At 47.2% G+C, this 23,215-nt stretch overlaps 2 protein-coding genes across 8 annotated transcripts in view; one reads left to right on the top strand and one right to left on the bottom strand.

Annotated features, from left to right (window-relative positions):
- Window positions 1–1,131, top strand: part of DMTF1 (cyclin D binding myb like transcription factor 1) — a 43,927-nt gene extending 42,796 nt beyond the window's left edge. For 4 of the 5 annotated variants that reach the window (XM_029233127.1, XM_029233126.1, XM_029233123.1 and 1 more), the window contains one exon: window positions 27–1,069. In XM_029233127.1, the coding sequence (XP_029088960.1) occupies window positions 27–136 (110 nt within the window). In that variant the 3' untranslated portion in view covers window positions 137–1,069. Of the gene's footprint in view, window positions 1–26 lie in introns of all 5 variants that reach the window. The other variant, XM_029233124.1, reaches the window with a different exon arrangement.
- A 13-nt stretch (window positions 1,132–1,144) lies between these two features.
- TMEM243 (transmembrane protein 243) lies at window positions 1,145–22,945 on the bottom strand. Of its 3 annotated transcripts, XR_003795128.1 has the most exons (6): window positions 21,899–22,722; window positions 13,220–13,357; window positions 12,080–12,240; window positions 4,209–4,259; window positions 3,053–3,157; window positions 1,680–1,756 (listed from the first exon to the last, which is right to left on the bottom strand). XR_003795128.1 is itself a non-coding variant. In XM_029233129.1 (5 exons), the coding sequence occupies exons 2-5, from the start codon at window positions 21,974–21,976 to the stop codon at window positions 1,634–1,636; spliced, it is 357 nt and encodes a 118-aa protein (XP_029088962.1). In that variant the 5' UTR covers window positions 21,977–22,184; window positions 22,733–22,945; the 3' UTR covers window positions 1,145–1,633. The 3 variants fall into 3 exon arrangements, 2 of the variants coding, with proteins under 2 accessions (XP_029088962.1, XP_029088961.1); XM_029233129.1 differs by lacking the exons at window positions 12,080–12,240; window positions 13,220–13,357 and adding an exon at window positions 22,733–22,945 and having other exon boundaries at window positions 1,145–1,756; window positions 21,899–22,184; XM_029233128.1 differs by lacking the exons at window positions 12,080–12,240; window positions 13,220–13,357 and having other exon boundaries at window positions 1,145–1,756.
- Between the last annotated feature and the right edge of the window lie 270 nt (window positions 22,946–23,215).

Raw genomic sequence — 23,215 nt, forward strand, 5'->3', positions numbered from 1 at the left:
TTAACTTGAAACTTGTCTCATTACAGATCCCATATTCCAACATCATCGAGAAGAATCAAACATCATTGGATCATCTCTGGGCAGTCCTGTTTCAGAAGACTCAAAAGATGTTGAGGATTTGGTAAACTGTCATTAGGTAATTCTTAGAAACAGGTAGTTCAGGCAAAGAAGCCACACTGTTAATTACAACATCTCCAAAGAAATAGGAGCAACCCCCAAGAGGCTTAATTTACCATTCCTCTGGCTTTTAAATAGCTACAGTGCTCAAGCCACATACAGTGTTGCTGCCATGACTTTTTACCTCCTTTAAATATATCATCTGAGGTCTAGTCTTATGACAGTGTAGCTGAGTGGAGCACTGGGGTCTCTCTTAACTGTAGAGATCCTAGTGATTAGTGTTACTTGTCAGCGGGGAATTTCATTCACTTTAGCTGAGAGAAGTTTAAAATCACCAAAGCTTAACTACTGTTTTAAAAAGCAGTAATATTCATCTCTAAAGATCAGACATGGCACTCTATCCAGTCTCAAATAGGCCTGTTTATATTTCAGAGAAGCTACATCACCATGGTCTAGAGCTTACCAGTGACCTTCTCCACAAAGCTTATCTTCTAAGTAGTTTGAGACTTGGGGTGTGGTGGTTACTTTTGGTTTACCCATTGCTGGCAGTGGGAGCTGATTTAGGCTGGGCGAAGAGGAAAGCATTAAGAGAATTAAAATTCACTATAGGCTTGTTTGTTTTTAATATGGATGAGAGTAGGAAGACAAAATTCATGAGAAGCTAAGAGTTTCCACCCCCTCAGAACCCACTGTCATCAGTTTACAGAGTTAGCACTTTGAAGTAAAACTAAATGGGAAAGGAAGTAAAGTTGCCTATCCTATGCCATGACCTTTTATTACACGTCTTGCTATGTAAGTTACCCAGGAAATAGTTGAGGAGAGGATCAGAGTTTGCCGTTCACTTAGTGCATTAACTGATGGGGGTTTGATATAACTTCTCCCTCTCAGGCATTTTAAAAAAACAAAATTTGCTTCTGTAATGAAAGGAAACAAATCAAGAGTCATTCCTATACCAGAGAAGGTTAAGCCAAAATTAGCCTCTAGGGCTTTCATGAATATGACCCCTATAGAAAAGTCAAAAAAAAACTTGTATAAATTATTTTATTTATTATTGTAATTAGATTTACACAATCAAAGTTGTCTTTTCACCGTCTTGTGTTTTTTGTTAACGTGAAATTGTAGTTATAAGCAAAAGTTGGTTGCCTAGGGAACAATAATTGTATATTCAGTTTAACAGAAATAAAAGAGTATTTGTCTTAAAATGCAAGATTGTTTGTTACATAGCCTTTCGCCATGCAATTCCATTATAAAAAATTTTAATTTCAAAAGTGAAAATGACTTGTGCTGTTTGAGCTTTAAGGGGGAATGTTTAAGTGCAACATCAGCTCCTTAAAGAAAAAGCAAAGTGATCTAGGATATGTCTCCCCTGCAAGAGGGAATTTAGATTTACATGAAAATCATGAAAATCATGTATCAGACTTACGCAGGAGATTGTTCAGCATACCTTATCCAGTTCTTATTCAAGTCCAAATACATAGCTTTGAAGAGACCTGGTAAGTATTTCTCCTTGGCAGACTCACTTTCCCACATCATGGAAATACAAATTCGCACATATACATAACAGGATGATAGAAAATAAGATATAGTAAATTAGGTTTCTAAATTTCGGTTCTAAGTCTCCTTGTCGATACCAGTAGATCTAAAAGAAGAAGAATTAAATAAAAGTTTAAGTAATAGCACTGGGCTGAATATTAAAAATTTAAAATACAACTAATTCTTTTCCACTGTGACCAATTTCATCCATATATACTTTTTCCCCCTGAATTTTGAGATTAATGCAGCCAGAATTTTATTCTTATTCTTTATAATTCAAGCGGTACCAACTGAGTTTCCATACCCAAGACCATACTTTATTCTTGCATTCTCAGTTAACTTTGTTCAATGTTTAAACCAAGAGTCCAGTCATCTGGCAGGTCATCCAAGAACAGGTATTTTAAATATATTTGAGTAAAACGTACAGCTCTTTTAGGTACTGGAAGGGAGGACAACTTTTTAATTCCTTTAACTTATTCAAACTGCCAACAAAACTAGGGCTTTACACGTGCATATATTTGGTTTCAACTAGATCACTGTCAGTCACTTCTGGCTTTCGGCTGGGAGTGAGAGGAGAGCATCTCTGGTAGCTTTTCTCCCAAGGCTCTCAAAGTGGGATGGGCCAATTCTTCCCTCAGGTCATAGGAATATAGCAGAATCAGTGAGTCTGAATCTGGGAAATGTCCTCTGGTTTAACTTTAACTCAGATAAGCCCATTATTATGATTTAAACCTTATGTGAGTCAGAACAATTATCTTTAAGAGTTTACTGCTTTAATTCTGCCTCTCCTCAAGGGAAATGAAAACAACAGCCAACTAATGAAATGACCGAACACTTGGCAAATACCCAACTGGGAGTCCACCACCATCTTTATTTCTTTACCTAAAAGAAAGGCTTCTTTGTAGTAAAATTGAACATTCTTGTGAAAAAGGTACAACTGTAGCTTTAGGTTTCCAGAGATTTTGGTGTTAATTACTTTCATTTGGGGAGATAAAGCTCAAAGATTAAAACAAACTAGTTTTGTAATTATTAGAAACAGAGGAGTAATGGCATTTCCCAAAGCCTGTTGGGCTTTGTATGTAGTTCTTGAAGGAAGATGAATTAAATACATCACATCAAATCTTTGGCGACCTAAGTCTTTTTTTGTTTGTTTGCTATCAAGGGAGCGGAGTTTCCTTTTAGGGTTACAAGGTTACAACTCTGGGATTTAGGAGAAAAGTAAACTCAGATTCAAAAAAATCCCTGCAATTTAACGTTGAGAATTGTGACATGCTTTGGGGGAGAGGGGTGGCATATAATTAGAGACACCCTTTTATACATATTGTCTACCAGAGCTGGGAGTTCTGCCCTAGGCACCTTCAGCCCTCAAGGATACTGAATTTAAATTCTAAATAGTACTCACAAGTATGCAGGCAGTAATACTACTCAAAGAAATGCAGACAGCAAAAAATATATTCAGCGGTTTTGGAGGTAGTTGAGGGAAAACAAAAGCACTGATCAGCGTTACCTGTATGAAGAGAAATTATGTCAGGCCTCAGGAGTAATTCCCAGACTTGGTTAGACTGGCATTTAGGCAATGTAGTAGTATAAAATGCTTCACATTGTAAAATTATATCTACCACCACGTTTGCCTTCTGGAATGTTAATATTTAATAAAATATTAAAATACCTTCAATTGTGTTATTTCTTTCAGTACTTCTACTTAATCTTCCTAACTTTTTCCTCCTTTATGAGAGGAGACAAACCACCACAGAACAGTAAAACTAGCCAACCTCAAAATAACCTCTTTATCAAAGATTAGATAGCATTTAAACCTCATCCCCAGGATTAACAACTATACTGAAAAGTTCTAAACTTTTTGTTATTTTGAATACTCTAGCAAAAAAATATAACCAAAACTGTTTTTGCTTAACATGAAAAATTCTAAAAAATAGGTTTCTGGTATCCTATAGTTCTCTTTCTACCTTAGATATAACATTTTACCCATTCTTTTTATTAAGAAGTCGTGGAGACAAACTTCACTAAAATCCTCTTATATTTAATGAAAATGTGCCAAAGGAATGTCATTCTCAGACCGGGAAATGTAGCTTTGTTTTATTTTATTGTGATAGCACCGAGCTGTAGTATACAGGATGAAAAATTAAAATCTTTTAAAACCAAAGGATAATGAACATGCTTCAAGAACAAAATAAAAGTAAAGGCATTAGCAGAAATGGGGAAGTTGTGGGTTATGTACAGAAGAGAGTTACTGGTAGCCACTGACATAGTACAGATTTACTAGGCAAACCCAGAAAACCAAGTTATTTGATTTGTGCTATTTCACCTTCAACCAGGGGGTGAGAGTGGAAATCAATTAGCTACTCCACTTACCAAGTGCAGTTTTGTTTAAGTGTCAACAAAATTGAAAGCATTACTTTAACTATGATTGGAATATTCCACTTGCTCATGTACTGGCCCCTTCTAATTTTTTTTTTTTTTTTTGGAGAGTTGATTGACCCACAATATTAAGGTTTTCAAAACTTTGGCTAAGAGCCTGGGTGAGACACAAAGATACTTACTAGAATCAACAAGGATGTTAAGCTGCCAACAACTAAATTGATGATTCGATCCTGAAAGAGAAAAGAGGTTTTGAGCCATATGATAAACCCATGGCACTTTAGATACAATGCAAGGCATTACGGTGTTTTAGAATGGAGGAACCAGGATCCTGCCCCTCTGAGCTTCACACAAACAACGGCCAGAAGGGCAGAGTGTACTGAGCCACCAGAGTACAGAAGGTATTTGGGGAAGATGGACAACTAACTGGAGAAGTCTGGTTTTTATTTGGCTGCGCCAGGTCTCTTAGTTGTGGCATACGTGATCTTCGTTGCGGCACGTGGGATCTTTTAAATGCGGCACGCCGGCTCTCTTTGTTGCAGCATGTGGGACTAGTTCCCTGACCGGAGATCGAACCTGGAGCCCCCTACATTGGGAGCACGGAGTCTTAACCATGGACCACTAGGGAAGTCCCTGGAGAAGGTTTCTTGAAGGGACAGGACATTTTTACATTCGGGCCTTTTGAAGACTGGGAAGGCCTGGACGGGGAAGGGAGGCTTACAAATAATCCACAAGCTGCTGGAACAGTACTAGCAGAAGCAAAGGGACAGGAGCACGGGATGGCCAGCCGAGAGCCTTGGTGAAAACAGTAAGAAACCAGGCTTAGATGATGTCAAGTGCCATCGTGAGCTTGGACCTATTTGTGATACAGCTTAAGTGTCCTTGCTTAATGTAATCTAAAAGTAAATGCAACGTAGAATCATCTGAATGAGGAGCCTGGGGTTCTACCCATCGAGATTTCTTGTTACTCCCATCCCTACTCCAACCAACTCCAAAGAATGGTTTGAAAAACTGATCTGATCCAATCCTGATTTTACAGGTTAAGGTAAATTTAGGTCCAGTGAGTGTTGTTAAATTATTTGCCTAAAATCATACAGCAAGTTAGAAGCAACTCTGAAATAGGATATCTAAATCAGGGTCAGTGGCTAGGTGGTTTCAGTTACAGGAACTGAAAAGTTAAAGTACCAGTAATATATAAGTATTAGTAGTATATTCTAATATTATATGTATAATGTGTATTAGGTTGATAAAACTTATTTACGGAGCTTACAGAATAAGGTGGTAAGGGTTTAACACCTGATGAGGAAACACTACCTTATGGCCAATGAGAATATCAGGTGATCTTAGTTCTGAAAAGTCAAAGCTGAAGTCTTTCAAGAATCAGTCTTAAAGACTGTTTTGGCAACGTCTGAGCAAAGAACAGCAGGATACGGAATATGAGCAGCCAGAAAACAAAAGCTCAGAGACGGGAAAGGGACAGGAACCTGCATTTCCAAGTTCTCTGCTTCTAAAGGTAAGAATCCAAAGAAGAGCCAGGCAGGCAAAGCTGGGAGGGAAGAGTGAAGCAAAGCCAAGTGTATCTGGTGTCCCTGACCTCACCAGGGATAAACCACACTCCAGACCAAGGCCACTGCAATTCAAATGTTACACAGGACAAAGGAAGCTGAACTACTCCAGCCACACCCTTACTAGAGGGCTCAGAACAGGTCTTATCACCCACCACGTCAGCTAGATAAGACAACACAGCAGACACAAGAGTGAAACTAGGACCATGTGTTAGGCAAGAGACCCAGGGACAAATCACTGATCATTGTTAACTTATTCCCACACAAGACAAATGTGTATTTAACATAAAATGTGTTAACGGACAACCCATTTATGAGAACCCCATTGTTTCTGCCTTGTGAAAAAGTTTCAACTCTTCTGGTCTATTCTAAGAAGTCAAGAGTATTTGCTCCCATCTCCTTATGAGCTCCAGGTATTGGCAACAGTCTGTAAAGGTGTGCGCATACTTCACAAGAGCTCTTACCAATAGAAAGAGGCCAGTGAAGAGGTTCAGGTGAGAGGGAGCCAACATGAATCACTATTCTCCAAATGGTACAGCAAGTTTGCCAACCAGGATCGAAATGGGGAGGGGAGAGGGGTATAATGGTGAACAGATGGTGCCTACGCCAAAAGCTTTTGTATACCTTCTGAAAAATCCTGGGGTGAAATGATACTATGACTATTTTACAGGTGGCCCCACAGTCTCCGGGAAATAGCTTGCCCAAAATCTCAGTACCAATAAGTGATGGAAACAGGATTCAATGCAACAGCAGATTCCATGTATACTTCTCAGTGAAACAGCAGCCTAGCATGCTAACTGCTGGTCTAGACAAAGGGATCAAGTTGCAAAGAGCACCCCCATTAGCAAAGTACTACAGTAAAGTGTTTATCTTTCAGGAATGAAGACTTCCTCGTAAGTGGTTGTTTTAGATTGTTGAACTTATCCATGGAAGGCTAACTGGTTTCAATCATTCATGAAAATATATCTAATCTTTAATGAGTACTTCGCTGCTTGCCTTCTAGACAGTCCACTGTCTAGAATACCAAATCATCTTCATGAATATCAGGTATTCCAGGTATTCTATTGTTAGGATACCGTCTCTCTGGGACTCCCAAGATGGGACAAACTATTTAGAAGATGGCAGAACTGTTTCTCACAGGGTCTCCTTTCTCCAAGCCAAGGCCTTGGCTTTAGGCCTTCTGCTGTTGAAGTAACCAGGAATCCAGACCAAAGAAATAGCAGAGTTAACTCTGGAAGACCTCCTACTTCCTTCTAAACTCCTGCTACGCAGAGTGGTCTGTGGCCCAGCAGCACCGGCACCACATGAGAGCCTGTAAAAAATGCAGAACCTTGGGCCTTGCCCCAGATCTACTAAATCAGAATCTACATTTTAACAAGAGCCTCACATGATCTGTGTGCACATTTAAATTTGTGAAGCACTGCTCTAAAGTTTAGAGTCTAAGCTAAACCATTGTGAATACTGCTAAGTTCAAATCACGGAGTGGAGACCCCTCTCCAGGCCCAGAGCTGTTTCTTCAGGGCTTTAGCAGCTCCCCCTGCTTCCAGTTTCCAAAGGTAGAATAATGGAGAATAATTAAATCGCCCATTAATTAGCATTTCAAAGGGCAGTGGTAGAGCTAATATGCTCCAAGTCAGAACCAGAGTTATCTCCGTATCAGAAGCTAGTTTCTATTAACTCAGTTACTCTATGTCTCACAAGAACTAGCTGTCTCCTCCCCAGTTTTATTATTGCACTATTTCCATCTAACAAAACCATTCTCCCTACCAGAGCTTTACACTTTGTACTGCTGCTTATTTTCACTCCCCAAGGAAATCCAGCAGGACCAGAATCAGCCTTAATCTTTTTTTTTTTTTTTTTTTGCGGTACGCAGGCCTCTCACTGCTGTGGCCTCTCCCGTTGCGGAGCACAGGCTCTGGACGCGCAGGCTCAGCGGCCATGGCTCACGGGCCCAGCCGCTCCGCAGCATGTGGGATCTTTCCGGACCGGGGCACGAACCCGTGTCCCCTGCATCGGCAGGCGGACTCTCAACCACTGCACCACCAGGGAAGCCCCAGCCTTAATCTTCACTCGCAGAGATGACAGGACAGGGAATTCGTTGTCTTCCCACAGACATCGACTCAGCAACAGGCTGAGAGACAGTCTTACCTCATGTACATGGATTTATGTATGTGAGCACTTGAACATACATATACAAACATATAAAGTTTCGAGACACATTATCTCAATTATCTCAATAAAGATAATAAAGATTACATTATCTCAATTATCTCAATCAAGCTGAAAAAAAATTATCTACCATATCTCAGATGCAAATACAACCGCAAATCTCTACCCTCCAGAAGTTCACACAACGCAGAGCGCAAGCGGGCACGAAGGAGAAAGGAGAGGTATCTTGGGCAATCAGGGAGAGACGATCAGAGAAAGTCAAACCTGGAGGAGGACAACTAGCAGGTGAGCAAGGAGGAAAGAAAAGGGGCTCAGAATGAAGCGACTCCACAAAGACCCCGGGGAGAAAAAACTTCAAGAAGCTGTAAGGATAGCCAGTGGGAAGCAGCTGCACGGCACAGGGAGATCAGCTCAGGGAGATCAGCTCGGTGCTTTGTGACCGCCTAGAGGGGTGGGATAGGGAGGGTGAGAGGGAGGGAGACGCAAGAGGGAAGAGATATGGGAACATATGTGTATATATATAACTGATTCATTTTGTTGTAAAGCAGAAACTAACACACCATTGTAAAGAAATTATACTCCAATAAAGATGTAAAAAAAAGAAGCTGCAAGGGAAAGGGCTGGGATGCGATGCACAGGTGGAGAGAGCAGCCTGAGCCCAATAGAGGCGCGTCTTTGTCTTCCTTTGAAATGGGGAAGGAGAAGAAGATGGTTGTGCCTACAAAGTGTCTGTACCTGGGATGAGAGAAGGTTAACTCTGTGAAGCAGTAAGGAATACGTTGTCTCCATTTACCAATGAGTAACTAGGTTCAGTCAGACCCATTTGCCCAAGGTCACACAGCCAGATAATGGCTAAAGTCTCCTATTCAATGCTCTGCAAAACCAAGTGAGCAGTTCAAAAGGTCAAAGAATCCTTAGACTAATACATATGGGCCCAGAAATGAGAGTTAAGAGACCAAGGTTCTCATCTCACTGACTAGCTAGGTGACTTCAAAAGGATCCCTTAACCCATCTGGATCTATCACATGAGAGGACTGGGCTGCTATCTGGTCCTTTCCAGTTTTAACAATTTATGGCTCTGGATGATCAGCTTCAGGCGGCACCTGGGCCAGAGCAGAAGACCTATTCCCCAGCAATCAAAAGGCACAGGAGCCCCCCCAGATTGCTTGGTCAGCCATTAACCAGCACCCTGATACAAAACAAATCTCCAAATTCATTTCAAATGCTCCGGTGGTTAATGGTGGTTCTGGGAACATCCCAAATACCCCAAAGCTGGCATCTGTCCTCAGCAACCAGGAAAAACCCCGGCTCTGGACAGCCTGGAACACTAACAGGTAAAAGCACGCTTCCATTTCCACAGTCATTTGTTTTGCCTGCTTCCAAAACGGATCTAAAGCTTGGGCTATCACAGCAAAACCCTAATCCACTCAAGCAACAGTAAAAAGAGCATGGCAGGGCTTCCCTGGTGGCACAGTGGTTGAGAGTCCGCCTGCCGATGCAAGGGACACAGGTTTGTGCCCCGGTCCGGGAAGATCCCACATGCCGTGGAGTGGCTGGGCCCGTGATCCATGGCCACTGAACCTGCACGTCCGGAGCCTGTGCTCCGCAACGGGAGAGGCCACAACAGTGAGAGGCCCGCCTACAGGGTGGGGGGGGGGGGGGTAAGAGCACGGCAAAATTCCTAAAGGGATCTGGGGACTAGAAAGGAGTAAAAGGATTTACAAGGAAAAGTCTGAGTAAAGAAAACTTTTCTAAGTTCAAATGTTAGTACTAAGATTCCTGGCGGCCAAGAAGGAAGTACTATGGGTTTCAAAGCTCTCACTAATGACAGTAAGCACACTGCATCATTAGAACAGGCAAACTTCTCCTGGATCAAAGAAGAGTTTGTTGCACGGGTCTAGGCAAATTCTGGGAGGCAGGAAGTGCAGATACTTCATACATAATTGCTTCTTATATTGACACGTAAAAATAGCTGAAGGCACAATGTCCCCAAAAGAGTGAGATGCGGGCTGAGAAGTGGGACGGCTGAAATGCCACACACCCAATTTAACTGCTCACCCTTCAGAGCAGAGCTCAGACATCGCCTCCACTGTAAACCCTTTCTGGACAGCTTCCTCGGACACTCCTCAGGACAGGAAATGCCCCTGCCTCAGGGCTCCCGGGTCACGTGGCCCAGACTTTACACTTTCGGATTCACTGGCTGTCTCCTCCATTAGGACTGGAAGTTAATTAACCATGGGGGGAAGGCAGCCGGGAGGCTGGCACGCTGCCGGCCGGTGCTCTGAGAATGATGCTTAAGTAACAGAACCACAAATGGAAGTGACCGACGGCATTTTCCTTAGAGCGCCTCTTACCAGGAGAGGCTACTCACCACTCATCCGGGGCCTGACTTGTCAGAAATCTCAGCTTCTGGTCAGAAGACAGCTTGGCCTCACTGGTCCAGGACAGACACGCAACACCACCGCAGAAGCCACAGCCTGGCCCTGCAGCCCAAGAGGCCGAGCCCTCACGGTGCTTCCCGGGCCAATGGCCCCATGGTAATACCAGGAGTAAACCATAGGCACCTCCAGGTCGGGTTTCCCGAACCTGAGGACAGAAGCCCAGCCACTCATTTCCTGCCACAGCAGCAAGCTCTAGTTTCAGAGGCACGACAGCAACTCCCGCCCAGGAGCCGGTCCTTCGCCCAGGAGCCGGTCCTTCCGCAGTGCTGCTCAGCACTCCCAGGGAGAAGCCATGCAAAACAGAAAGCTCCTTGCAGGAAAGGAAAACCCTGCATGGACAACACCACGAGAACATTCCCTTACACGCCCTGGAAGGAGGAGGTGGGGGTGGGGGAAGACTGAGAATTCCGGTTTTGTGTTACTTCCACCTTCCTCTGCGACTCCATCAAAGTCCTCAGACAACATCACAGGCAGCCCTACAGACCCCATCCCTCCCCAAGTGAACTCCGGGTCAATCTTCACCCTCCGCACCTTCGAGTTCTCCGTCAGCCACCCCACCACCACCTGAAACCTGTTCCATGTGAGCAAAGTACTTCCTGGACCACACACAGAGTTCTCCCGTGCCCTGGACTTCCCCTGCTGCCTCTGCCTCTCAACTTTCTCCCCAACAGAGCCTGTGCCACCCACATACTCATCCCAGGGTCCCTAGGCCAGGAAGGAGTCGGGGGTGGGGGGGGGTGAGGGGGGAGGGGGGTGGTGGGCAAGGCATTTCCTGCTCCCCAGGCCGGAATGAGATGGCAGTTTCAATAATATCCTCTGCTATGGTCTGAAAGTTTGTGTCCCTCCAAAACTGCTAGTTGAAATCCTAATGGCTAATGTTGACAACAGTAGGAGGTGGAGCCCTCACAAGTGGGATTAGTGCCCTTATAAGAGAGGATCCAGAGAGCTCCCTACCCCTTCCACCAGGTGAGGACACAAACAGAAGTCTACAACCCAGAAGAAGGCCCTCATCCAACCATGCTGGCATTCTGACTTGGGACTTCTAGAACTGAAAGAAAGAAATGTTTGTTGTTTGTAAGTCACTCAGTCTGTGTGGTATTCTGTTACAGCAGCCCAGACAGACAAAAACATCCTCTATTTTTAAGATGTATGTCCCTGGCAGTCTCATGCCAACTTCTTCCCTTCCTCTTCTCAGCAAGCTCAATTATTTCAGCACCCGTTTGGCCAAATCCCTCTCCTCCAACCATCTCCTCCACTGCCCCTGAGCCTGGTCTTCCTCGGCATCCACTGACTAGATCATTCCCAATCTGTCACACCAAATACCTAACCTGACCATGGAGTCGGCAGTTTCAGCAACGCACAGAGCCTCTCTGGTGGATGTGTTCATCTGCTCTTGATGCTTTGAAAACCCAGTCCCGAGTCACTCCCAAACCCTCAGCCACTTCCAGGCTCTGGTGCTAAGTCTTGCTGTGAAGCCTTTCAACTATCCTACCTGTTAACTGCCAGTTTACTTGTCTGTCTCCTCCTCCACACTGTAAGGCCTGGGAGGCTGAGGGCCATGTCCTCCTTGTTCACTGCTGGGTTCTGGGCCACTGCCCATGGCTGCAACCCAGCCCAATGCTGCACTCTCCAAGCTGTGTACCCCACAAGGCCTGCGCCCACCCAGAGGCAGGAGCACCTCTGTCTCACTCAGACAAAACCAAGCCATGTGGCTGTGGGAGCTGCCACTACCCAGAGTGGAGAGACTCTTCTTCTGAACCTACAAAGGTGCCACTGTACCAGTGGGTGGGGAGACACCGGTCATTTCCTTCTGCCAACCCTCTAAATATTCCCAGCATATATGAGATATTCAAATATTAGCTGAAAAAACAAACTAACTGTGTTACTACAAATTCATGTATTCAGCTGGGCTTTCACTGTATTTTCATGGCCTTTTATTTTGAGTTGACTTTCGCAGTCGCTCTCCAGGAAGTGGTTTGAAGCTCCACCTCCACTCAGGTTCCCAGTCTCACTCTTGAAGCCTGTCCGTCAGCAGACATCTTTACAAAAAAAAAAAAAAAAAAAAAAGATTGTGGGGGGAAAGAAGAACCCCCCCCACCCCCCATTTCCACTCCTTCCAGCCTGAAGAGGACCGGAGGGCAGCCTGTTCCTCTGCCAACCCATTCCCTGGCCTTATTAGTTATCTCTGTCCTCATATCTATGCTGAATCTCTCCCTCATGGAGTCCATCTCTGGCCCCAAAATCTCAACCCCTCCAACATCAGAACAGCCTTCCCTCCATCCTGCTTCCCACCTTGATGTTTGGCATCTATTCTCCACCCTTTTTACATGCTTAGTGTGAGGAAGTTAGGAACGAAATAAAACAGGGTAAGTGAAGAGTGACCAGAGTGGAGCTGGGGGCTATTTTTAAAAAGGAGGTCAAGGAATCCTCCTGTTTGAGCGGGGACCTTTTAAAGAAAAAGGAACGAGACATGCAAGGATCTAGGAGAAGTGTACTGCAAACAAGGCAGTGCAGCAAGTGCAAAGGCCCTGAGGCAGGAGTGAGCTCGGACACTGGAAGACAAAGTAGGCTAGGATGACTGAAGCTAGTAAGGAAAAGTAAGGGAAGAGCAAGGATTTGTGTAGTGTCTTCCTATCCTCCTTGTAGTACATACATGCTCCATGAGAAAAGATGCCCTCTCCAGCACACGGCACATGTCCCAGGATGCAGTACACACACAATTAAGCATTGAATCAAAGCACACATACATGCACACTCAACAACCGACAGCCTCCAGAAGACAACTGTACTTAGCACAGCACTCAAGGCTCCTCCCCCGGCCCAGGCTTTCCTCTGACCATCCCTCCCAAGTTCTAGAGTCTGCTTGCAATGGAACACTCACAGTTCCCTCCCGCTTCCCGGCACTTTCCTGCTCCCACCTCTTCAACACAGTTGGACCTCCTGCTTGGGATTCCCAGTCACCTCCTCCTGTCAAATCTTACTCCTGATTCTGGGTCTAAAAATCAAAAGCAGTCTGACCTGATGTCCCCAGTAGAATTATCCCCTTCCTCCACGCTCCCTGGCACTTTGCTCCTCCTTTCATTAAAGGGCTCGACCCCATGTTCATCTTCCTTGTGCACAAGATCTTCAGGTCCCTGAAGACAGTGATTATCTTCTCTTGTGAGGGAAAGAGAAGAAAGGCAATCCAATCAGCATGTAGTAAACATACAAGGAGGGGACTTCCCTGGTGGCGCAATGGTTAAGTATCCGCCTGCCAATGCAGGGGACACGGGTTCGAGCCCTGCTCCGGGAAGATCCCACATGCCGCGAAGCAACTAGGCCCGTGAGCCACAACTACTGAGCCCGCAAGCCACAACTACTGAAGCCCGCACGCCTAGAGCCCGTGCTCCACAACAAGAGAAGCCACCACAGTAAGAGGCCCATGCACCGCAATGAAGAGTAGCCCCCGCCTGCTGCAACTAGAGAAAGCCCGCGCGCAGCAACGAAGACCCAATGCAGCCGAAAGAGAAAGAAAGGAATTTGTTTTAAAAAAAAAAAAAAAAAAAAAGTGATTTTCCTTTTCTTCTTCCAAGTCCCAGGGGAAAACGTCTTGTCAGGAAAGCTCTGGAAACGGCCCAGTCAGCAGCCTAAGGGACAGCTGTCTTGGGACGGACACAGTGAGAGGACGTGACACATGGGAGGAGGTTTGGGCCCCTCGGAAGCAAGAAACCTCAGGCCTTGCCAGGGGGTCTCCTCAGTTCCCCCAGAGCTGCGTGGCCCTGAACAGGCAGGAGCTTCCCCCTCAACGCCGTGGCCGGAGGCAGCCCTGGAGACAGTGTCCCCAGGGTGAAGCGAGGAGACAGCTGACTCTGCGAAATGGCGAGCCCGGGTCACGGGGCTGCTGTCCTGAGGCTTCGCAGAGAACCCTGGGAGTAGCGGCACGTAAGAAAAGCTTATGAGACTCACACACACCCATACTTGCCCACTCTCATGCTCTGAGCTCTCAAATGCACCAGGGCCTCCACGGCTGCCTGTAGCTCTGAATACCGACCTCTCCCTCGGGTCCCTCCAGAGAAGGTACATGTATGGACACTTTGAAACATTTCCCTTATTTCACAGATTCACGTTCTGAAGCATCTTTCAGTTGTGAATATTTCTGTCATACCCATCCTGCCAGATTCTCCTCCCCACAGGAGGAGAATACTTGAAATATATTATTCACAGTTAGGCATACTTGAAATAGATTATTTTCACTGAAGCATCACTTAGGGAAATGAGATCACAGTAAAAATACAAAACAAACCTACTCCACATGTTTAAGGACCAAAATGATCCCTAGAGTCAGTAGCACAGGAAGTGCCGGATCTTTATGTGCTCCGACCTTCAGAACTGGGAGGCCTAGAGCAAGGGCTAGGACGTCAGGGGCTGGCAGACCTGATTTACATCTATTCTCCCACCACATGCCTGCTTGTGGCCTTGGGGAAGTCACTTAACTCTGAAGCCGAAGTTTCCATATTTGTACAAATAAATCCATATTTGTACAATGGTCGAACACGCAGGGTTGCTGTTAGGAATCGGAGATAATACACGTAAAGCCCTAGAACAGAGTGCCATTTAGCAGAGTCAGTAAACGGCTGCTCACGTTAGTATTATTTCTACCTCACCTATTGGGGCATCTTACCAACAAGATTAGGTCCTCAGAGATGAGTGGGACTTGAGTGGGCCCCAGACCCTGGCCCCCATTTCTAGGGGCCACATTCCATCATCCCCATAGGGACACTCAAGTTTGTCAACCCACGTTGTCCTTATGGCAGTGCAGAAAATATGGTCATTATACCTACACATGAACTATGGACTGACCCCAAGAAAAAGAAATGACTCAATTTAGTAGACCCAGTCCATTACCACAGAGCTGCAGAAACCTTGTCTACAGAGGGAAAAACTCAGCAGGCCACCAGCATCTGAGAGGCCAGGGCTCAGTTTACATTTTTTATCCAGTACTGTTACGTTTATGGCCTCTCTGCTGAAGCTCAGCCAGGAGAGGAGAGAGTGATGCCCTTAACTGCACGAGAGCGTGAAGCACCCCTTCCTGTTTTGGTACCCAGCGCTCCAGGTTTCTGAACACGAGCCCCCGCCTTCTACTGATGGTTTAGGATGTCCCAAGAAAGCAGGTTACTTTTTAGTGATGCTAGATGCTCACTTCACTTAAAATTTAATATAACTAAGAATATAACAAAAAAGCAGCAGACTCACAGAGAACAAACTAGTGGTTACCAGTGGGGAGAGGGAAGCGGGGAGGGGCAAGATAAGGGCAGGGGATGAAGAGGCACTAACTTTTAGGTATAAAATAAGCTACAAAGATATATTGTACAACATGCGGAATATAGCAAATATTTTGTAATAACTATAAATGGACTGTAACCTTTAAAAATTGTAAATCTCTTTATTGTACACCTGTAACCTACATAATATTGCACATCAAGTATACTTCAATTAAAAAAAAACTTAATATATATAAAATCCAGAACTAGGTAAGGCACTGTGCCGAGTGCTAGAAAGGCTGGAGAAATAAGGCAACTGGCTCCTACCCTCAAGGAGCTTAGACTCTGGCCGGGGAGGCAAGATCTATACAAATCCCTCACAGCACAAGGATTAAATACCAGGAGACGTCTCTGACCACCAGGCTTGTAGGAGGGAAGCATGGATGCAGGCTGGGTCGTGAGGGAGGTTCGAAGGTGGGAAATTAGACAGGGCAGGATTCAGATATGTGGGGAAGAGAGGGTGCTACAGCAAGAAGAAGAGCATTTGCCAAGAGCAGGGAGACAGCTCAAGGCAAGGGATCCATGGAGAGGTGCCAGTCTGGACTGGGCATCCACAGAGCAACGGTGAAGACCAGGGATGTCAGCCTCCCTATGCGCCAGCATCCTCTGAAGAGCCTTCTCAAAATACAAACGCCTGAGTGCAACCCTCTGAGATCCCCAGTCCTCTGGTCTAGGGGTGGGGGAGGACAAGACTTTTTAGAGCAGGAAAGAAGAAAGTCCTGGCGTCTATCATCCTGCACCGTTTCTCCAGCACAAGAAATGGCAACTAAAAGTGGTTTGGCCGCCTGGATGAGAGGCAAGGGGACAACGGATCCGATCCCCTGGGCGACTAGCTCTGCTTTGAGGGAGACAGGTGTTGTGCTCAGAGAATCACCCAGAAGCTGTGTCAAGAGGCTGGAAGCCCGCACCCCTTGGAGGACAGCCTTTGGGGCTCTGGGCAGGCGGAGGGGCGGCAGGCAGACACAACAATCCTAACCACAGCTTTGTTCTTAATGAAGCAACAACCCTCACCTCCAAACGGAAAAAGGCAAGAAGTAGCGTTCTCATCTTACACGACTATTTGCAGACGCCAAATGCTCCAATTCTGAATGGTCTGAATTCGACTACACGTCATCTAAAGACCTTGATTTTCACTGTTTTTGTTTATTTGCTTTTTTTTTTTTGCAGGGAGGGGAGGAAAGGATCAGGAAAGTGCTTTAGGACATGGAACTTTCGCCTTCGGAACCAAAGATCTGAGCCTCGGGACCCACTAACTTGCACCCTACACAGAAGGTCCCCCTCTATTATCTGACTCCAGTGTATGCGCCTTCCTCCAATGTCACTCACTTTTCTTAACATCACATCCAAGTAGGAATAAAGGGACAAAAACGGTCACCACCCTTCTCAGAGGATGAATCACTTATTATTAGTGGAAATCAATAGAAGAGGCTGGTCCAGGAACCGGCTTACACTACATTCCAAGGAATGAAGTATTCCCCCCTCGCCCATTCGCAGTAGCTGTTGGATACCGGTTTGCCCTCTTCCCCACAGAGAACCATCCTGCCTCTCCCCGCTAGGTTCACCAATCCACTGGCTGAAACTGATTTCAGATGATTCCGCAGCCAGCCAGCGAATCAAGAAATCAAGATCGACTCACAAGCCCTGAGGATAACTTAAAGCCTTTCCATTACCCAGACAGAAAGATGGCCCAAAGGAAATTTTAAAGGCAGCCGTGGACAAGAGAGGGGGGAATACCTCCAGGCTAGAGTTCATACTAGGAAGGGAGGAGCAGGGGATAGATTCCTAGAGTGACATTTCCCGAAGCGGGTTCTGTGGACACTCAGCTCAGGCCTGCTGAGGCTGAGGGGGGTGCAAGGTAAGAACGGAGTAAGGCACTGACTGTGCCAGTGACAAAAGGCCAGCCACCGAAACGGCACAGGAAGTAGTACTTGCCCTCCCTCCCCAGCCACCGTCTCAGTGAACATTAGCACATTTTAAAGGTTCTGAGAAGTCCCGCAACAAAGAAAAATGTTTCACGATCGTGACTATACAACCACCGTGACTGATAATTCACTTGCTTTAGAACTGCACTACCCAACACGGGAGTACCAGCTGTATGTGGTCACTGAGCACCTGAAGTAGCTAGTCCAAACTGAGATGGTCTGTAAGTGAAAATACGCACTGCATTTCAAAGGCTTAGTGCGAAAAAAAGGATGGAAAAATATCTCCACTTTTCATATTGAGTACATATTGAAATGACAGTATTTTAGATGTATGGAATTAAGCATATTATTAAAATTAACTGCATCTCTTTATACCTTGTAAATATATGGCTACTAGGACATTGAAAATCACATACATGGCTCATCTTATATTTCTACTGGGTCGCGCTCCTTCAGAAAGTGCTAAGCAACAGCACATGCTCAGAAACCTCAGATACACTGTATTATCGTGGCATTTGTGCCACATTTGTTTTCCCCCAGAAAGAGATGTGTTACATCGCAGAACTGGGGATGGAATAAAAACAGACGAAAAAAGCATCTGGATATTCTGACCAGGCTTGATGGACAGCCCACCTAGCAATATGTAATTCCAAAGGTATCAAGGAACAACTATCCTTCCTTTTCTGGTCTATTATCCCTTAGATGTTTACGTAACAACAGAAAACTGTTTTGCTTTACCTTTCGCTCCAAGGCTGTATCTGTTTAATCTGTAAAGTTATTCCTAAACATCACGCTAAAGACTGAATAAATCTGGAGTTTGGTATCCTTCAAGGACTGCCCACAAGGGTGCTGCTCCAGGCCCACTGGGTTGTGTATTTCTATAGCAGATGCTAGCATCTTCCACGTACTCCATGACTCTGGGCAAACCACTTCACCTCCTTCCTGTGGAAGAGCCAAGTATGTGAATGTCCACAGGGCCTTCTGGAGAATGTGACCCAGACAGTGTAAGTCACCTCACCATTTACTATCCTAGTCAACTCATGAAACATCGCCAGAGGAGAACCAGTTGTATGACTCAACACGTAGCCTGCTTTGTAGTTCAGCTTCCCTGCTTGTGAAACAGCAGTAACAACACCCACCTCACAGAGGAACTGGGTGATCAAACAAGGGAACGCTGAATGCAGAGCATGCTGCCCGGCACTGAGGAAACACAACTTCCCTCCAGACTCTGCTCCGTGCACTTCAGTCATCTTGGCCATAGAGGGAGAAGCTGGCCCTAAAGCTCTGGTCCTTTCTAGGCTTAAAATTAAGAGGCTATCTCTGGTCAGTTGTCAAAAGGCAAGTAAGATTACTAAAAGCTCAGAAGACCTGTCAGAATAGGACAGGAAGTGGGCTTTCCCCTTCTGGATTCTCTTCCTCAGAGGCGAAAGCACGTTGGGAGCACACACATGCAGGGGCCAATGAAGGGTTTCCCAGGGTCCCGGGAAAGCCTCCCTGCTCTGGCAGTGACTGCCCTCCAGTGGAATGGCTCCACTGTAACATGTCCTATCCTTTCACTATTGAGGTCCCATCCCTGTGCGCTGCCCACTCAGGTCCTCAAAATCATTTGCTGTCATTGAAGACAGATGCCTCGGGCTTCCCTGGTGGCACAGTGGTTAAGAATCTGCCTGGCAATGCAGGGGACATGCGTTCGAGCCCTGGTCCGGGAAGACACCACATGCCGTGGAGCAACTAAGCCCGTTCGCCACAACTACTGAGCCTGCGCTCTAGAGCCCATGAGCCACAACTACTGAAGCCCGCGTGCCTAGAGCCCGTGATCCCCAACAAGAGTAGCCACCGCAGTGAGAAGCCTGCGCACCGCAACAAAGAGTAGCCCCGCTCGCTGCAACTAGAGAACGCCTGTTCACAACAATGAAGACCCAACATGGCCAAAAATAAATAAATAAAAATAAATTAAAACAAAAAATAAAGACAGACGCTTCTCCTTCCTCGGATACAGCATCTCAATTTATACAAACCATGATGCTTCTTCCTATCCTCAGACCAGAAGTCTCTCTCCTTTCTCCATTCTGTACAATTTCTGTATGTCCAATCATTCTGTCAGCCCCACAGAGGAAACTCAAGGAAGCAATTCTGAGAGATCTGGAAATATATATTATTCTTATTTTTTTTTCCTCTGAGTAGCTGATTCTACTGTTATGACGCCTAAAATTGCCTAAGTAATGCTAGAGGTGTATGCTCTTGGATTAAATAAATCTGCAATAAACAGAGATACATTTGGAATAGTCAATTTCTTGGATGGGTTTCAAATAGATCATAGGCAACAGGGAAACTTACAGTCATTGACTATTTAGGCCCAAGTGAGTCAGAAACATCAATATTTCTAAGTGTCTCTATAAATCAACAAGTCCCTTATGGAGTCATCTACCTCAGTATTCAGGGGTCAAAGGAGGTCAGAGGTCTGCATCACCCAGAAACCCAACCTGTGCACCAAGGTATGTAGAGGAGACACTGAACTTCTTGGCTCTCAGGACAGTCGGGCAGCCAGATGCCCTGGGTCCGACCCCTTCAAGCAGCTAGCTGCCTCCATTCTCCAGGCCCCAAATCCTCTCCTAATCAAACCCCAATTTAGGGGCATCCATATCTGAAAGCCGAAGGCTACCAGACACTCTGAATGTAGAATCCATCCTCTAAGATCTTCCCCAACCTTCCCAAACAAAGTGACCACTTTCTCCCCTATACCCCAACATGCCCCCTCTATGCCCTCTCATAGCACAGATCCAACTGCATCACGTTTGTTCACATATTTCCCCCATCTTCACCTGGGTTCCTTGGACGCCCCAGGGCCTGTCACATAATGCTCAATAATGTTAGCTGACGGGAACTCCCTGGAGATTCAGTGGTTAGGACTTGGCGCTTTCACTGCTGAGGGACCGGGTTCAATCCCTGGTGGGGAACTAAGATCCCACAAGACGTGCGGCCAAAAAAACTTAAATTAAATTTTTAAAAAATAATAAAATGTCAGGGACTTCCCTGGTGGTGCAGTGGTTAAGAATCTGCCTGCCAATGCAGGGGACATGGGTTCGATCCTGGTCCAGGAAGATCCCACATGTCGCGGAGCAACGGAGCCTGTGAGCCACAACTACTGAGCCCGCGTGCTGCAACTATTGAAGTCTGCGTGCCTAGAGCCCAAGCTCCGCAACAAGAGAAGCCACCACAAGGAGAAGCCCGGGCACCACAATGAAGAGTAGCCCCCACTCGTCGCAACTAGAGAAAGCCCACGCGCAGCAACGAAGACCCAGCGCAGCCAAAAATAAATAAAATAAAATAAATTCTAAAAAGTAAGTAAATAAAAAATGTTAGCAGAAACAGGAATATCTACTGGACCAGAGCCGTGCTTCTAAAAAGCAGGTGTCTGTGGGCTGGGAATATGCAAAGTCACAGGATAAACAAGGAGCAACTTCTTAGACATAAAGCTTAAAACATTTTCTTATAAAGTCCCTTTGAGAAGAGAAAGCAAAATCCACATGGAGTTAAAAAAAAGAAATAAAGTAGTATTCTCCTGGCAGGCTGGCAGCTTCCAAATTCAGGGTCATGCCCCAGGCTGTTGGGTGTACAAGTTCCTTATCCTTTCTGCTAAAGAGGTCCCTGACTAAGCTGAGAAACCCAAGAAGCTCTGGACTCCATATGTGCCCTACTTTCTGAGAGGCTGAAAGTACTTTGTCAGGGGTCAAAGATCACCAATGCCACTTTCTAGGTGAAAAAAACCCAAACAAAACAGGCTAATCTTGCCCAAACGACTCAGAAAGTTAATGCTGGGGACAGGAAAAGAGCTCTCTTCAATTACTGGCCCAGGGCATCACATGAATAAGCTTGTAAGAAGACAGTATACTTTTTAAAAGCCTAAAATAATGTACTACTAGCTTGTTTGGGCCTGAGACACTTTGATCACTTCCTGGAATGGAGTCCCATCAAAGAAACCCTCATTTCACGCCTCTCCTCTTTTTCTCTGCTCGGCTGCCTCAGCAGTAAACTCTTAAGGGCTCTAGATAAACACGAAACAGAAGCACCTCTCGGGCTCTTATGGAAACCTCAGGTGCACACCTGAAGCCTCTTGAAGGTCAGCACTCCAGCTGGACCAGCGGATGTGCAAACACCATGACCACCTGGCCTTGGGGAAGAGGGCTTCCGCAATCCCGTTTCGGACCCCCCGCAGCCCAGAACTTCCTGAACTTTTCTCCACTACCAGCCTTCAAGGCTCTTGGCCAACCCTGTCCCAAAGAGGAAGCCGAGGGGCAGCGCAAGTACCTTGAGAGGAATGAAGCGGGGTTGAAGGCACTTTCTTGCTACAAGGGCCTTCAGGGGCCGCAGAAGAACCCAGCAGGGCTCCGGGTCGGGAGGGAGCAGGGAAGGGGAGGGTGCGGACAGACACACAAACACAAACACCCAGGCCCCGAGTCCCGGGCCGCACTCACCTTGGCCGACGTCTCTCCGAACAGAGGTCTGTTGTCGAGCCCACTGGTGCCGTAGGTCCTGGTGGAAAAGTCCTCCATTTTAGGGTTTCTTCACTGTCCCGAAGCCACTCAAAGCCGAGCCAGCATTGCCTCCCGAAGTCCCGGGTCTACGACTCGCAGCGCCGCCGGTCACCGAGCGCTCATAGCCGAAGCCCAAGGGGGCCGGAGTCCCGGCGGCGGGGGTGGACGCTCAGACCCACGGGACGAGGCCGCTCCGCCCGAGCCCCTCTCCCCTCATCTTGAACAGCTGCCGCAGGAAGTGAACAGAAACAAACACAGCGTGGCCGCCCCGCCCGGCGGCTCCCGCTTCCCCAAATCTCAGCGCCCGGGCCGCCGGGCTCGCGCCGCAGCTCACGGAGCAAATCGGCTTCCCCGGAGCTCCCCGCTTCCCCGCCCTCGCCACTCCTCTCCGTGACACGGTCATTCCTCGTGCTTTCTAAATGTTCTGGTGATCCCTTCACTATCGGGGCGGGGGGGGGGTGGCGAAGTTTTCCTGGGAGAAGGCATTACCAACCCTCTGCACCGCTCCACCCCTCTCGCCCCAGTGGCCAGCGGCGAGAAGTGAAGCCGCCGGAGCAGAGCCGAGCGCTCCGCGCGCCCCTCCCGCAGCGCTCTGGGATCAGGTCGCGGCGGCGCCGAGCGACTCGGATCCCCGCTCAGGTGTTGCCCGTACGCGAGGGCCGGCGCGCCTCCCGCAACTCCCCTGGAGCTCTCGGGGCAGGAGGAGGGGATCCCGCCTCGGCCCGGCACGGGCCGACCACCCTCCCGGAAGCGCCCCGCGCCCGCAGGCCAAACCTCGGCGTCCCCAGCCGCCCGCTCGCTGGGGAGTCCTGGTCGCACTAGGGAGCACGGGTCCCGGTCCACGCCGACGCCGGGAGGCGGAGCAGAGACTCCGGGGGCGTCGCGGAGCGAAAGACTTTCCCGGCTGGCAGAGAGCGGGCACGCCGGCCGGGCGGTGCGCGGCGGGTCCCCGGGCCGCTCCCCGGGCCGCTCCCCGTTCGGGACCCGCTGCCACCGTCGCAAACCGACTCGGCCCGCCCAGGCCACGTCACGGCCGAGGCCGCCAATCCCGCGTGCCGAGGCGCCGCATTGGCTGCGGAGCTTTATTTCTAGAGGTGCCAGTTTATTCCCCGCTGGGCGGCCGATCTCCTGCGCTCCTTGTTATTAGCCTGTTAGTAATTAGCGCCTGCGCGACCCACGTGGGCTGAGCACATTTCGGAAGATAGCCTTGCAGTGGGCTGAAACTTGTTAAAAACAACCAGCCTGCTTTAACCACCC

This window comes from Monodon monoceros, unplaced genomic scaffold (assembly GCF_005190385.1).
Source record: "Monodon monoceros isolate NGI ecotype Baffin Bay Population unplaced genomic scaffold, NGI_Narwhal_1 Super_Scaffold_2, whole genome shotgun sequence".
Classification (NCBI taxonomy): domain Eukaryota; kingdom Metazoa; phylum Chordata; class Mammalia; order Artiodactyla; family Monodontidae; genus Monodon; species Monodon monoceros.